The 16,766-nt window shown below is 40.6% G+C and overlaps 1 protein-coding gene and 1 long non-coding RNA gene across 2 annotated transcripts in view; one reads left to right on the top strand and one right to left on the bottom strand.

Moving 5' to 3' along the window:
• The window catches only part of LOC132131860 (protein TASOR-like), a 74,863-nt gene that overhangs the window by 25,416 nt on the left and 32,681 nt on the right, over positions 1-16,766 (bottom strand). The window contains exons 11-15 of the mRNA XM_059543993.1: positions 13,962-14,068; positions 13,805-13,877; positions 13,642-13,719; positions 12,176-12,766; positions 8,563-8,939 (exon numbers count right to left, since the gene is read on the bottom strand). Coding sequence (XP_059399976.1) covers positions 8,563-8,939; positions 12,176-12,766; positions 13,642-13,719; positions 13,805-13,877; positions 13,962-14,068 — 1,226 coding nt within the window. The remainder of the gene's footprint in view (positions 1-8,562; positions 8,940-12,175; positions 12,767-13,641; positions 13,720-13,804; positions 13,878-13,961; positions 14,069-16,766) is intronic.
• LOC132131496 (uncharacterized) lies at positions 2,424-3,779 on the top strand. The gene is made up of 3 exons (XR_009428879.1): positions 2,424-2,579; positions 2,697-3,323; positions 3,429-3,779. It is a non-coding gene; the product is annotated as an uncharacterized LOC132131496 (long non-coding RNA).

The raw sequence follows: 16,766 nt of genomic DNA on the forward strand, positions 1-16,766 counted from the left end.
ACTGTAATAAATGTCAATTAGCACTGCATCATTCATAAATTGTTTGTGTTTTTTTTTTTGTTTCATCAGTTCATTCTGCTTTTATTCAGTTTAGCTGCAGATATAGCCTGGCACGTCTATGAGAGCGAGATCGCTTCTCTTTCAGTGTGAAAACGTCTTCATCTCTATTTAACTTTTCCTCTCCATCAGCGAATGATTCTGAGAGAAAACGCGCCAGATGTCTGTTTGCTAATGAAACAAACGTTACTTTCATGCATATTATCAGATAAATCTCGCGCTCTTATTTCAAGGTCGTTGTTAATGCTGTGGTTAATTTTAAAAGTTTCCTTCGTATATTCGGTTCATCCGCATTGTTTAAAAACATTTATCATTCAATGGATCTGTGCATATGATTTAGACACTTACATTTCTGCTCCGTCCATGCAATAAATACAGCTGTCGACGGCTCCGGTAACTCCGTCGGTAAGATGCAGAGAGCCATTGACAAACTACAGAAAAGTAAAACTCCTTCACGTTAGCATTACTAGACACGAGTCCTATAGATCACACGTCAGCTGCGACAGAGACGAACGGAGCGCGAGCGCAATCCTGTGACAGTCTCAGGCGGTAAACAGTGGAGCGCGTGAAGGACAGATTCACGAACACTCTTCAAGGTCTCCATTAATTCGTGCGTGTAGTAATTTAATGTGTATACATTTTGAAAGCATTGAATCGCTATAGAAATCGCGATTCATTTGATTCTTAGCATTTTGAATCGATTACTGTCCAAGATCGGTGATTCACGATTCAAAAATCATGTTTCAAGATCGATGCATATGAATCGTCAGGGTTTGTAATCGATGCATCGAGAAAACGAGTGAATCGTTACACCCCTATTTGGAACACTTTGCACAATAAATTAAATAAATACAGTTCTCTTGTTACTGGAGTGAGTTGCTGTGGGATTTGAAAGACTTGTTTTGTTGAACGATTGAATACCCATTTTTTTCCGATCAAAGTATTTACAGATTAACTTTTTGTTCTGTGGTGCCATAGGTCTGAGTTTGCTATTCACTAGAATGTCTGATAAATTTGTATTTCTCCTATAGGCAGCTATTTGATTGTGTTTCTGCAGGAAGGGAGTGTTTTCAAAGAACCTTTCAAAATTAGACTTAGCTGCACGGTTTAATTGTTGCTCATTAACGAGAAATTGGACACTAATGGAATAATTTTGGTTTTTTCACCTTCTGTAGGGTTCCTTGGAATCCTAGGGAGGAGAAAAGTCTTCAGGGCCCTTCTTAAGAAGGACCTTGAGTATCCTCTGTCCCTCAGAGCCCTGAACAGAATTTTGGTTGCTTCCATAAAACAGGAATGTTCTGTGCATATCCTGTAAAATCTGAGTAATTGGGATTTTACTATCCCTTTAAATGTATGTTTAGGATGGAAGCTATGTTTGTGCAGTAAGGAATGCGTGTCCGTTTCTTTGAAATACACTTTAAAGTCTAGCTGTCCTGTCTCTTCAAATTTCTGTCCCTTATATGACACCACATATAGAAAGTTGACCTCTGTGGGGTCAATTGTGTATTTAATTGTTATAGATCTCTGATGGGTATTCAAGTGTTCTGCAAAGTCCTTAAAATCATCCATGGAGTAAGACCACACTCCCCATATATCATCCAGAAATCCAAAGTAACGCAGAGGCCTTTTTGTGCACGAACCCAGAGCCGATTGTTCCCATCTCACCATGAAGATGTTCGCGTTGGAAGGGGCAAACTTTTTGCCCATGGCTGTGCCTTTCACTTGCAAATAATATTTAGAATTAAAAATCCAAAGTCATTTTTAGTTAGGTTTATATCTAATAATTTTAAAATATAATCGTCAGGCCTTTTTGGGTCTGGGTATTGAAGCATGCACTCCTGGACTGCCTGGAGGCCTGCTTCAGTTTCTATGTTCGTATATAGGCTATCAATATCTATGGTGAATAAAAAGGCTCCTCTGGGAATACTGACATCTTTAACTTTCTGGATGAAATCATAAGTGTCTTTCAAATAGCTTGGGTGTTTCTGAGAGATGGGGTTCAGATAATACTCGATGTACTCAGCTGTCTGATAAGTTTCACTGTTGCAATCAGACACTATGGGTCTGCCGGGTGGAATCTCGTGTGGAATACTCCATTTTTCAGGTTCCTTGTGAATCTTTGGCAATAAATAAAATCTTCTCATTCGAGGAGTGCCACTGCCACTTAAATATTCCCTCTGTTTTGAGTTAATGATACCCTTGTCATACATCTGTTCTAAGATTTTTCTAACCTGTTTCATGGTTTCAAAATAAATGGATTTTTCTAAGGGTTTATAGTGGTCACTAATGCTTAATTGTCTCTCTCCCTCCCAAACAATGGCATTTCCCTTGTGGGCAGGTTTAATAACAATTTCCCTTTTTTAGTGTATTCAAGGCTCTCAATTCCTCTCTCTGGAGGTTGGGCCTTGGTTTCAAGCTCCAATTCAGATTTTTAAAGGCATACTCATCAGCTGTGATCAGCTGGCCTACTTGCTTGGGAAGTCTGCTCAAGGCTGGAGTCCAGTCCCAATTGTGTGTGAAAGGTAATCTTTGTTTTTTAGTCTTTTTGCCTTAAAAAAAACCCTCTAATTTTATTCTTCTATGAAATTTTTGTAAATCTAATCTAAGCTGATGTTTGAAGTCTTTTATTTTTTGGACAGACGGAATAAACGTGAGGCCTTTCATGAGCAGGGATGACTGTGAGGGAGAGACACTAAAATGTTTGGAAAGATTCACAACAAGCCTATGGGCACCCTTTCTTGGGTGTTCGCTCACTACAAGTTTAAATATCGTGCCCAGTGCTCCATGTTCCTGGCTGTCTCTGCAGTCCAGTGCAGGCCGTCACTCTCTACCTGAAACTGTTCCTCTGGCAGGAGGGGGATGAAGGAATAACTTTCCTCTATGTAATTGTTCAATTCATCTAAAAATATTTTTTCTCCTTCTGGGAGAGATTGGGGGATATTGATCAGGGGGATCCACAGTTGGGCCTCTGGTAGTCTCTCTTGTGCCACCTGACTCAATCTGGCACACTCTCTCATCGCTGAGATGTGTAATCTTTGTGTGCGGTTATTCAGGCCAATCGCCAAGACTATTTGTCCTACTATTGTCTCTACTGTAGCTTTTTCTATCAGATTGGCAGCGTGCTGCAATTTATCCCCTGGAAAACTGTCAATCTGTAAATCTGGAATATCAAAAGCGGGAATCCTGCTCAAATTAGAGTCCCCGATGACCACGTGTCTCTCTTTGAGTGTCAGTTTCCACTCGTTGAACGTCTTGTTAGTTCTAAGGTGCGTGTACGGCTTATGTAGTGCTCTTTGACCTTGAATGTCGGCTACAGAGATTTCAACTGTTTTACTCATTTTCTCTGCTTGTCTGTTTTTTTTCTGTTTCAGAGATAATTTTTTCCATTTTTTTGGAAGTTCCCCCCTCTCTGTCTCCTGAGGAGCCCCTGGTTGAAGAGATGTCACAGAATATTCTGAGAAATCAAAGTCTGAGAGATTTGGTGACCCTGGCGGATTTTGGAAGATCTGGGCATTCTCAGCTGTGTCCGTTAGAGGATTTACTGCATACACCGTACTGGCTACAATGGGGACCAGAGAAGGCAGGCCAGTGGTTATCGGGGCCTCAGCCTCAGAGGGGGCAAAAGGAGAGAAAAGTTCCTGTGACAGATGACCCGTGATCTCATCTAAATCCTCCAGTCTATCTCCCTGTGCAGGAGTTAACTGATCCTCCTCCTCATCATCATCATCGTCAAAACTAGAGGTCTTCACAGTGCACCTGAGACCCGTCGACCCGGGACCCGACCCGGGACCCGTACGGGTTCGGGTCTATATTTTAAATCATCAGCCGGTTCCGGGTCGGGTCCGAATCTATTACCTCGGGTCCCGGGTCTGTTTAACATTGTGTGTAATACCCGTGCGATCGGAGTCATCAGACTCGGAGAACACCCGGCCGTGATCAAACACTGCTTGTGTTTTTTGTAACTTGCAACTTGTAAAATAAGGAAAAGAGTGAGCCAAAAAAAGTGATCGCTCTCTCTCTCTCTCTCTCTCTCTCTCTCTCTGCTTTTAGAAGCAGAGCTCGCAGACTCAGAGTTAATACAAGTGCACGCATGGTGATAATGCTTGCAGACTTGACACACTGATATTTAATATATTTCAAATCAGCAACACAATCTGAGGTGAACTGTCACATGAATGTTTTCTATGACGCTCAAACTGCGTTAAAGCATTTTAGGTTGATACAGCTAGCACGCATGTGCAGTCTCGAGCGCATTTCATGTTTCTATGGCAACCAGTGAGGGACACTTCGACCGCCAAACCACATTTTACATTTTCTCCCATTTTTATAATATTATAAATGAACCGTTTAATCTTAAAGTTTTAGTGGTCAGATTCAGACTCGATGCAGAGCAGAGAGCACAGAGATGATAGCAAATAAATAACGTCAGCGGCCATGGCATTGCACGAGCGATCGTTATTATAGTTCAAAAGGGCAAACAGTCTAAGTTATTATGCGAGTTAACTTGAGTCAGAATGGACATGTGCACAGTAGCATTTGTCATCCATCACCGTGACATCAAGTGGACTTTTGAAACTGAAATAATGAGTGGATTCAGCTTGGACTTGGAATAACGAGAGGAATAACATGGATAACTTTTTTGTCGGAGGATTGTAATGCATCACAGGCAGTCAGGTACAAGGAAGAGAGACTACGGCTCTTTAAATTAGGTAAGACAAAAAGCAGTATTTTTCGCAACAGGTTTATTGACTTGTAATAGCAATTTAAGGTGGAATATGTGACAGTCGGGTCCAGTCGGGTCTGTGTCTTCCCGGCGGGTTCGGGTCCAGATTTCAAATAATATACTGGTCTGGGTCGGGTCCGGGTAGGCATTTCTCGGATCTACACGGGTCCGGGTCCAGCTTTTGATATATTAGACGGGTCCGGGTCGGTTCGGTGTAGTACATTACGGGTCTCTTTCGGGTTCGGGCACAAATTTTTGGACCCGTGAAGACCTCTAGTCAAAACTCACTATGAGATTTTTCTCAGCTTGTTCTGTAAAGACTGGTGGAGTTTTTGGTCTCTGTTCTGTCAGGTGTTTTTCTTTTCTGTTCTTTTCCCCTTAGGGGACTGTATAGGGGCCTGTATAGGAGGGTTCAGAGGTGGAAAATCATCTCCCAGAAGCCAGTCGTTCCTCTTATGAGACCAGCCTGACATTAAAGTGGGCGATGTTTGTATCTGGATGTGTGTGACCCCTGTTTTAGGTCTGACAACCCCTGTGTTGACCGTTTCTGTCCCCTGCTGAACCGAGGCTAGATCTACACCACTAACCACCTGAGCAAATGTTCTGTTGCTACTGGTTTCAGAATTCGATGGTACTTTAGACCCGGATGGAGTCCCAGAACGCAATTCGGTCAGGATCAAAGTTTCGGCCCTCTGGGAGATCCTTTTGCCAAAATTTCGCATCGCCCATTTGACAGCGATCTCAAAAGCGTGTAACCAGTCTTTTCTCTGTGTCTCTCCCCGTAAGATCCCCAGTGTGTGCTCTATGATATCTTCATAGTGTTGCTGTAACACCAACTGTGTCATAAACGCCCAGTTCTTTGCATTACCCTCCAGCAATTCTTTTGTGGACATTGTGGGGGCAAAGGGTTTGATCACACTTTTAAGAAGCTCAGTTAATGTGGGGAAGTCGTGGCCTAATGGTTAGAGAGTCGGACTCCCAATCGAAAGGTTGTGAGTTCGAGTCCCGGGCCGGCAGGAATTGTGGGTGGGTGGAGTGCATGTACAGTTCTCTCTCCACCTTCAATACCACGACTTAGGTGCCCTTGAGCAAGGCATCGAACCCCCAACTGCTCCCCGGGCGCCGCAGCATAAAAATGGCTGCCCACTGCTCCGGGTGTGTGTTCACAGTGTGTGTGTGTATTCACTGCTCTGTGTGTGTGCATTTCGGATGGGTTAAATGCAGAGCACAAATTCTGAGTATGGGTCACCATACTTGGCTGAATGTCACTTCACTTAACCTTTTCAGAGTGACAGGCTGGTTATTTTCTACCCGTGTGTCAATATTACTGAGCTGATGGACAGATCTGATCAGATGATACATATTCTTAATAATTCTCCGAAAAGTGGGAGAAGCAGGAGAGTATTCTGATTTTTTCTGTGAATCAAAGTGAGTTTTTTGGCCCATTCTTTTTTTTCTGGTGAACATAATTTTGTGCAAACTGGCCATTCTCACGTCTCCTGTTCTTCTCTACGTTACGAGGAGAATATTGTGTGTTTCTGTATCTCTGGTCAGTAAATCTATTCGCTTCAGTGGGGTAAATAATCCTATTTTCCCCAAAGGTCACTCTCTTTCGTTTGGGTTTAAATCCCCGATTTAAAGGGCGTCGATCACGTGACTGACGACGGAAAGGATTTACACTATTCTCCGATCGAGTTTCATTCTGTTCTCTGTTACTGTAACCCGCGAGTGATTCTTCGTGTCCGATGACCTCATATGGGAAGTCACGAGATCGCTCGATGGTAAACCGATTGCTCCCTTGTGTAAAGTATATTCATGAAAAATAACTGCACAGATACAGATATTATAACCTCAATCCTAATCTATCGATAAACACACACCTTGTCCTTTCTACTTCTGTTTTAGTCTGCTTGTGTTGCGCCGACGCGGTCTGCGGATTGAAGAGCAAGCTGAAAGATAGTGAGGAGATTAATTATACCGTTTACTGTATACCGCGATCACGAATTTGTGTACAGTTTATGGAGCTAATCACTATAGCCCCGCTAAAAATGGCCTAGCGACACCCATGCTTCTAACGTCCATTTCGGAGAACCAGGACAAACATTTCAGTCAATCGCTCAGGCATTAAGTTGCACCGAAATGATGCACCGAAATCTGCGTTCTTATTAGGTTCTAGTACATACCGGTTTTCGTTCCCCAACCCTAGGTTTTATTGTATGTTTTAGCCGTGATTCCCATCCACTTCCATTATAAGACTGACAAACTCTTGTCAAATGGTTTGCATTAAAAATCTTTGTGTTCTACTGAAGAAAAAAAGTCACCTACATCTTGGATGCCCTGGGGGTAAGCAGATAATTTCATTTTTGGATAAACTATCCCTTTGGGATAATGACAACCAGAAAATGTACGTTTTGTCTTCATTGGGATTTGGGTTGAATGCTTAGTTACATTTTGCTCAGTTTTTTGGGCACTTTTTTTTTTTAAGAGTGCACTTCATAAATTGCGGATAAACCTTCACTGAAAAACCAAATCTATGGAATGGACTAACACTTGTCCGAAGCACAAAAATGGAGCACCAAGACCACTGGATTTCATGCATCTTGTGACCAAACATTAAAGCTGTCAACAGCTCAATATCTGATTTTCAGAGCTTCAAGTCTTCAAGATGTAAAACTGTTCTGTTCATCACTTAAAATAAACCTAAACAAAATTGATCATGCATAAATTGGACTATTCCATTCATTTTCTTTTTTTAAAGATTGACAGACTCCGGTCACTGTATGTTTTCATTTTGCACAAAAAAGCAGTATCCATATTGTTCTCAACATCCCAAGATCTTAATATCTTTCTAAGATATTGTCACATAGGTTTGGAATGACAACAGAATGTACATGTTCAAGTAATGATTATTATTAGGGCTGTCCCTGACTAAAGATTTTTCTAGTTGACTAATAATGGTTAATTTAATCAATTAGTCGACTAATTATGTTAATTTATTTACTTAAATATATACTAGGAGGGACTTTAATATTCTGAGCTCAAGCACATAAAGCTTGTCACGACGCACCAGCAAAAGTAATGGCAATGATGACAAATAAAGATATTTTAATTATACATTAATAAACTAGTGTTTTCTGAGTCAGTGTCGGGTGTTGTTTTCCCTTTGAGTTGGTTAGTTTAAAAGTGGACATTTCAAGCTTTCTTTAGATTTATTTTCATGTCTTTAAGGCAAGTAACCTATTAGCTGAGTTTGGGTTCATTTTTGTGACAAGGAGACCGAGACAGCAGAAAGAGTGTCCGGTTTTTATTTTCTTTATTTTTATATTGTAAGTGCACACAAGTAAAAGTAGACCCTTTACAGTTTCTAATGATGTATTACTCTTATCTGAAGGAGTTGTGTTCACTGTTGCTTGCGGCGGCGCCTCCATGTCATGCACAAACACTTGGTTGTGTGGCTAATAGCACACATTTATTTAACGTTAGAGCAACCGGCCATGTAAGTAACTACTACTTAAACTACTACTATTTCAATTTCAAATGATAAGCCATATTTGAGGTGGATAAATGATAGAAAAACATTTGGATTTCCTGCCCGATATCCTGTAATTTCCACAAGGTTAACCATCAGTCTGTCCCAGAACACTTTTTTTCTTCCTGTGACTAACCAACTAATTAAATGTTAGTTGACTAAGCCTCTTCTCCTCAACTATTTAGAGGGCAGACCTACTAATATACAGATTGTGAAGGTGTAAATGTAGTGTTGTTTGAGCACACTGATCTACCTCCAGACAGTCGCTCCTCTCGGATTCATCCTCCACAAATCTCTTCCTCAAATCAATGTCGCAGTCAGTCGGAAGGCCAAGTCTTACCATGCTGTCCAACAGAGTGGTGTCAGAAATGTTCTCTGTGTCCTTCAACTCTGTGTCATCAGGTGACTCTGTGGCGCTTCTGGTCATGTTGTCTATCATCCTTATGACCTCGAGTGCCCCCTGGGTCTTGTCTCTGCGCAGGTCCGTGTCAATAGTAGTCTTTCCAAAGCTGTCCAGAATCTCCATGATCTTCAGCGCTCCCTGAGTTTTGTCCTTCCTCAGGTCTGTGTCCTGAAGGCAGACGCTGCTCAGAACATTTGCTAGAGATGAAGTGGACAGTCTCTCGTCCGCTGATGAAGAGAGGACATTAAATTCTGTTACACAATTCAATCTCATTGTCAAAAGCAAGACCCAGTGACCTGAAAAATTTAGCTGCATCTTTATCTCTTGTCTATTTTTACATGATTCTCTTCATTAAGGATGCATGATAATGGTTAAATGGTTAATCATGGTTAGTTTGCTAAAACATATAAATCATGGTACTCTCACCTCTACAACACCAGAAGAGAAACTCTATAATATATGCATGGTTTGCAAAGATTTAGTCGCAGCAAACAGTGCAAATGACTGTGAAAGAAAACTGTCTGGCTGTTCACAAAGTCTTTACATCTAAAAAATGTGAAACGAAGTGCTCAGGAATGAATGTCTCCTCCACCATGTTGCCATCAAATAAAACAGTTACCATGAAAAGTTGCTACTGTAAACAAAACTAGTGTTGCCAAAAGACCCGGTACTTCGGTAGCAAGTCGGTACTAAAAAAATGTAAATGTGATGGTACCAGGTTTCTTTAAGTACCGGTAGTACCGAGGTCCCGTTCAAACCCGGTTCAGCGCTATGATTTCCACGAAGCAGAAAATTAGGACGGAATCTCAAAATCCTTACATTGAAACTTACATTTTAATATGGACAGTCATAGAATTTGTCAAAGTTAGCATAAATTAATCAAATCAAATCTCCATATGGACCAGTATCTGTTAATGTTAAGCCGCAAATGTTGTTTGAAATATGAATCCGTGTTCTGCGTGTCTCTGTGTGAATTAATGAATGACAGAGACGTGCGGGTTTGTTTACTACATAGACTGAAGCACATGATGCTTGCATTAATTTCAGCATCTGAGCTTCAGAGTTCTCTCTCCATCAAGCGATCTTTTCAGTTTCTCACACATGCAAAAGAGAGAGAGAGCGAGAGTCTTGCCACGCTGAATCGACACGCTATATGTAAACTATTTTTTATTGTCTTTTCCTGTAATGGAGTTCATTTAGAATTATTCATATTCATTTTTGAACAAGCAGAAGACATACCGGTTTCTCCGGTAGTGGGCGGAGCTAATGCACAAATGGCAATTTCATTGGCTAGCGCTGAATTTGTACCGTCCCTGTTTTGATTTCAGCAAATCAGTTTGACCGAACGCAGACAACGTGATTAATATTCATGAACCCAGCAGCTCATCAATTCATAGTGCATTGGATATACATTAGTATGATAGTAGAATTAGTAGTAGTCTTATCTTTTATTAATAATTAATATGAATACTAATTAATATGATCTATTACTATTTTTTTTACAGAAATCCTCAATGACCAAAAATATCTTAAGCAACACCACCAGTCTTAAGTTCAGTTAAAATGACAAATATGCATTCATTAGGCCTAAGAGTTAATTTTTACATAAAGGCATTGTGCTAGAAATATTACTATTATTTAGTAAAATGTATGTGATACTGCTACTACTGTTGAAAAAATTTATAAAACTTTATTTTTGAAAGAAATAAATCACAATATTTCTTACATGTTTTAATTTTAATAGAAAATCCCCTTTATTTACCAGAAATAAAATGTGTTTAAATTTCATAAATTAAAAGACAAATTAAATTTGGGTGAAACTTGTTTACTGTTTTTCATAATTATATAACTTGTAGAAATACTTTAAACACAATTGTAAATAAGTATAAAGAATGGCATTGGTTTTATTTTTAGTGTTAAAAAGTTTTTTTTTTTAATTAGCATATTTTTGTGTTTTGCTTTGGTACCGAAATTGGTACCGAGAACCGTGGATTTTCACTGGTATCGGTACCGAATACTGAAATTTTGGTACCGTGACAACACTAAACAAAACACTGCAACACTTGCCCCGCCTCCAGGGTCTTCTGAATGGTCCACAGGTTTGGAACTGACACTGATGAGCGGCGCTATGTAAAAATTATTTTAAAGAGGTCATATGATGCGACTTCATTTTTTCCTTTCTCTTTGGAGTGTTACAAGATCTTGGTGCATAAAGAAGATCTGTAAAGTTGCAAAGACTAAAGTCTCAAACCAAAAGGAATATTTTTTATAAAAGTTAAGACTCGTCCACGCCCACCTAAAAACAGCTCATTCTAACACGCCCCCATGTCAACGTCAATATGTGGGAAGATTTGCAAAACCCCGCCCAGAGGTTCACACAAAGAAAAGCAGTGTAGCTTTTATTCTCGTACTATTGTTGTTGCCGGCGCTGCCATGTCATATAGTTGCTGTGTATTAGTCGCTGTGAAACTAATTTGTTTGGCCTACCAAAAGAGGACGATATCAGCTTTGTCATGCCTGGAGCTGATCCGTGCTGGTCGCTGAGTAAACGCATCAACTTTGCACTGTCGATCACTGGATAGGCTTTCATCATGGACAAAGCGGAGTCCAGCCTGGGGTCGTTACATGTGGTTGCCGCAAACCCAACGGACGCTCTTTTGTAAAATCTTCCTGTCGTGCCATTCTCAAGCCCGAATGCCTCCGCTCGCTCTAGACCGTGGCTCACTCAAATCCTCTGGCCTCTGCTCACTCTAAACAGTGTGACGCGGTTTCATTGAGAAATTGAAACTACTTTGTTTGGGCTTCTAAAAGAGTACACAACCAGAAATCATGTTTATATCACGTTTATAATGGTTTTTATGTATATGTCTCGTCGCTTCAGCCAGACAGGCCATCACAATATGTTAAGGGGCCAATCACAACGAACTGGATAGCTGGCCAATTAGAGCACACCTCGCTTTTCAGACCGATGATCTTTGTAAAAATCTATGCGTTTCAGAAGATGGGGCATAGAGGGGCATACAGTATGTGGAAAATAATGTGTTTTTTCTTTTACCTTAAACCGCATAAACATTTCTTTACACCAAATAATGTTCTTTTAAGAAGCATCATATGACCCCTATCTTAAAAATACAGTGCTCACATGTGAGAAATTGCAAAAGAGAGGCAACAATCATACCCATCCGTCTAGTACATGCTTTCATAGAAAGACAATGGAAAAGTTGCACACTGGAAAGGAAAAACACATTCTGTGTGAAAGGCCCCTTAGACATTTATTTGAGCAAAATATCTCAACAGAGATCACTAAATTCCAAATTACGAACAATCTGACAACAACAACCATAAAAGCTTATAGAGGCTTGATACCAATTATACTTCATGAAGGGAAACTTCAATGAAGGGAAATTGTGATCACATATAAAATACGATTCATTGTGCAGACCTCAAGCTTCATTCTACTCACCTTCTCGTAGTTCTTGGTTGGGATTATTTCTCTGGCGTTTAGATCTTCCTTCATGGGCGTCGAGATCCACCTTCCTCTTTAGTGTGTAGGTGTCCTCCGTCACCTCTGGATCTCCTGCTGTTCCCTTCGAGCTCTTCTTGTTCAGCTGGATGAGCTTCAGCAGCTCTTTGACTTTTATTGGGTCATTATGAGGGGCTGTTTTCTGAGTGCTCTCAACCGTCTGAATCCGTAGCTCCTCCACCTTCTTCTTTACATTCTCCAGAAGCATAGTAAACACGGACGGTTTGTAGATGTAGGACCGCATGAAGCTCTCCCAGTTTGTCTTCTGCCTGGGTGCTGGAAAGAGCTTTTCCCTGACGTCCAGTTTGGGGTCGTAGTCAGTCTGAATGCACTGCGGAGATTGGCCTTCACGGAGGTTAGTGAGGTAGTCATAAACCTGCTGCTCTATGGCAGTGCTGAGGTCAGCAGGAGGGTCACCGTGAGCCTTGCTGAGGGCGTAGTGAAGAGCGGAGATGAACGAATCATGCTGGGGCATGATGGGACTGTGATGCTCTGATGACACAGGTCTGCAGGTCTCAGAAGGATTTGATGCTTTATAAAGACAAACATTAGAGATTCATTACTAAATAAAATAAAGATCAAAAATAAGATTTGATTGGTGACTGAAACATGCAAATACAAGACTGATACTTTAAGCAAAGACATCTTGATTCTGTATGATGATGTGTTCTAAACGCCACCGTCAGTTAAGAGGAATACAAATCTTGAAAATCCATTTTGATTAATAATTTAGAATTAGTACTGAGAAGCAAAATCACAATGCTATTTCATTTGTCTCAAGCTATAGTCAGTTAGATAATTGGTTAACAGTTCACTTAAAGCCTAATGTACTATAAAAGTTGTTTTAATGCATTAATTATGCCTTGTAATGCACGCTATAATGCACTGTATGATCTCATGAGTTCCTGTAACCACAGTTATAATACATTATAACATTTATCTAGTCATTGTTGCACCTTTAGAAAGTAGAACACGACATTACGAAAAATACACATTCAAATATTATAAAGCATTCTAACTTTGGTTACAATTATTCATGAAAAGATATAATGCATTGCAATGCATATTATCCATGCCTTTACAGGCATTAGGGCTTAAGGTATCAAACATCGTTAAATCTCGTCAAGTGGTACTGACTACTGAAACTTTGGCAAGGTTACAAAATTAGTTGGAAGAGAACCTCGCTGACCAGGTTAGCTGAAGGAAGATGAACTTGTACGTTTACGACTAGCAAAACGAATGATAACATCTGTTTAATAACACAGACATTTGAAGGCAATTCAATCGCTCCCATGAGTAATGACGTTTATTTCGCCACAAGAACTGTTAAGTGTGAGACTAAGTGCTTGCAATGCATAAAATATATTTCTGGCTTTAAGAAGAATTGCATCAATCAAAATACTCACAGCTCTTTAACAAGTCACGTTTCTCATGGTAAATAAAAAGTGCTTGTATAGAGGACATTTTCCAACCACCTTGTCGCTCTGTAAAATTAAAATAAATTCACTTTCATTCAGATATTTCAAAGATCAATTTCATTTACAAGCATTCACCATCATTAGATCATACCGCTTGAGTTGGCCATTTGACTGGCAGAAAGCAAGAAGAGGAAACCTCTGTCCTTTACCATGTTCACCAGCACCTGCAGAGACAGGACGACAATCAGCTCATGTGCACACAGCTACAGAAACATGAATCAGGATTATCTGCCCAGTCTGACTCTCACCAGGCCCTCTTCCTCCAGTTTCTGCAGCAATACGGTCAAGCTCTTCGGAGAAGCTTCGTCTTTCTCCACCACGTCAAACAGACTGCAGAACATGCCACTTTTAGACACTACAAAAACAAACCAGAGCCATTATATTTACATGGCATTATCTTTCTTTATAAACACAGCCAATGCTGCATTGACATTAATATGCAAAAAAACAAAAACAAAACATATAAACCTATGCATCACAATATACAATACTGTACAGGTCCGACACAGTAGTATAAATCAGTCTTTTAATATCCCTCAGGTTCTTCCTCCTGAGTAGTTGCTGGCTGATTTATCTACAGACTAACAGGAGCTTTCATTCTTCATCTTTTATGATTTTTGAGGTTTGTTGCATGAAATGTTTATTAGATATACAAAGACTTGCTGAAAGAGCTGGGTAAATTTCTTACAAATTGTAGTTCATTACTGATTAAAAATTACATGACAAAAATCAGTTTAGTAATTATGATTTGCAAAGTTACAAAGTCCAATTCATAAGGATACATTTTATTTAACAGAAATAACTTTTTAAAAACTACAACGAACTACTTGTTTGGACAACAATGGATATTTTCCGGGATTTTTGAGACCACAAATATTGACGAATTTTCCGGTTCCGGTTCCGGTTCCACCTAACGGTTCCAGTTCCGATTCCATTAAAATCATTAAACTATAAAAAAAAAAAAATAGTAAGGAAAAATGCACAACACTCAATGTGACAAGAGGGGTGCGGCCGAGAGCCTTGGGAACGGGTCGAGGCCGGTGGAGTGATTTGGAAATGAGCGACACCTGCTCCACTCACTGGTCTCGAGTCCCACAGAGAAGATTGGAAGGATACAAAAGAGGAGCGGTTTTATTTTGTGGTTTGGTTTTGTTTTGTTTGTGCGTGGCAGTCGTCCGTGAGGGGCTGTTGCACTGTTTTGTGTTTATTTGGTTATTAAAGTTTCATTGGAATGTTCGCCGGTTCCCGCCTCCTCCTTCCCATGACTACGAGGGTTTTTATATATAAAACTACATAATGACGGGAAGGAGGCGGCGGGAACCGGCGGACATTTAAATGAAACTTTAATAATAAAATAAACACAAAACAGCTCCTCACGGATGACTGCCGCGCACAAACAAAACCAAACCACTAAATAAAATCCAGGCCTGGTCCTCTCTCATCCTTCACTGTCGTCGCTCCTCTTTTATCCTTCCAATCTCCACAGTGGGACTCGAGACCGGTGAGTGGAGCAGGTGTCGCTCATTTCCCAATCACTCCACCGGCCTCGCTCGGTTCCCACGGCTCTCGGCCCTACCCCACTCCCCGGGGAACACATGATAGGTAATAATTGATAGCCTTAATGCAATGTAAGTCGCTTTGGATAAAAGCGTCTGCTAAATGCATTAATTTAATTTAATTTAACATTTTGCTTTTCAAGCAGGAATAAGCTGGTTGGCCAAATAGTCCCTTGAGGGCTGAGACACTTGTTCATTTCCCTAAATTAATGAAATATAAACTTTTATACTTATAACCATGTATACACACTCTCCATAAAGCCCCTGGTTTACAAATAATAATGCAGACAGGAGATGGTGTGATGCAATGAGTGGTTTCCACATTTTAAAACATTTGAAATGATTCAAATAAGGGAAGTCGTGGCCTAATGGTTAGAGAGTCGGACTCCCAATCGAAAGGTTGTGAGTTCGAGTCCCGGGCCGGCAGGAATTGTGGGTGGGGGGAGTGCATGTACAGTTCTCTCTCCACCTTCAATACCACGACTTAGGTGCCCTTGAGCAAGGCATCGAACCTCCAACTGCTCCCCGGGCGCCGCAGCATAAATGGCTGCCCACTGCTCCGGGTGTGTGTTCACAGTGTGTGTGTTCACTGCTCTGTGTGTGTGCATTTTGGATGGGTTAAATGCAGAGCACAAATTCTGAGTATGGGTCACCATACTTGGTTGAATGTCACGTCACTTTCACTTTCATAAATATTTTCTATCACTTTGTTTATCACTCTTGAAATGACCTGTACACTAAATCTAACTAATACTTGCATAACAATAGCAGTCTACTGATTTAGTGGTCCGTTGAAGTTGAAGTCAGTATGTATATTAATGACAACATGGGACAAATATAATATAATTTAGTGGCGCACATGTACAGTCAGACAAAATGACGTGCAGTTATCAAAGGCATGAGTGCGTATACAGTCGAGGGAAACATGTTCGGCATTTTAAAAAAACTATGCGGCGCGTCTGTGGAGTGAGCATCATTGGAAAAAATGTACTCCGTTATTAAAGAGGCAGGGCTGTGTTTCTGTTATTTGGTTTGTGACATCCTTTACGGGAAACCCAGAATCATCAGAACACCAGCGCAAGGCTTCTCACAGTGCCTTCTTACATGTCGCACAGAACCGTTTTTTGGAACCGAAACATAGAAATTGCTCACGGTTCCGATTCTTAAAAAAAAAAAAAACAGAACTCTGTTCTGTTCCCAACCCCAGACGAGACCTGGCTGAGTTGCACTAGAGAAGGCAACGAGTGTTATAACTATGTCGGAGACACGCTAGCTTTCCCAATGCAGATGAATTTAGATTGGTTACAATCATCCGGGTTTGAATCGTGTTCAAATTGTTTTGATTTTGATGGAATATTTACACTGAAGCTCACAGAAGGCGTCTATGGTAAAGGGCATGACATTTCCAGACCAGCACACACCTGCCCAGCCAACCAATCACAGCACACAATGGCCCAGCTAACCAATCACAGCACACACTGGCCCAGCTAACCAATC

Source organism: Carassius carassius, chromosome 48 (genome assembly GCF_963082965.1).
Source record: "Carassius carassius chromosome 48, fCarCar2.1, whole genome shotgun sequence".
Taxonomy (NCBI): Eukaryota; Metazoa; Chordata; class Actinopteri; order Cypriniformes; family Cyprinidae; genus Carassius; species Carassius carassius.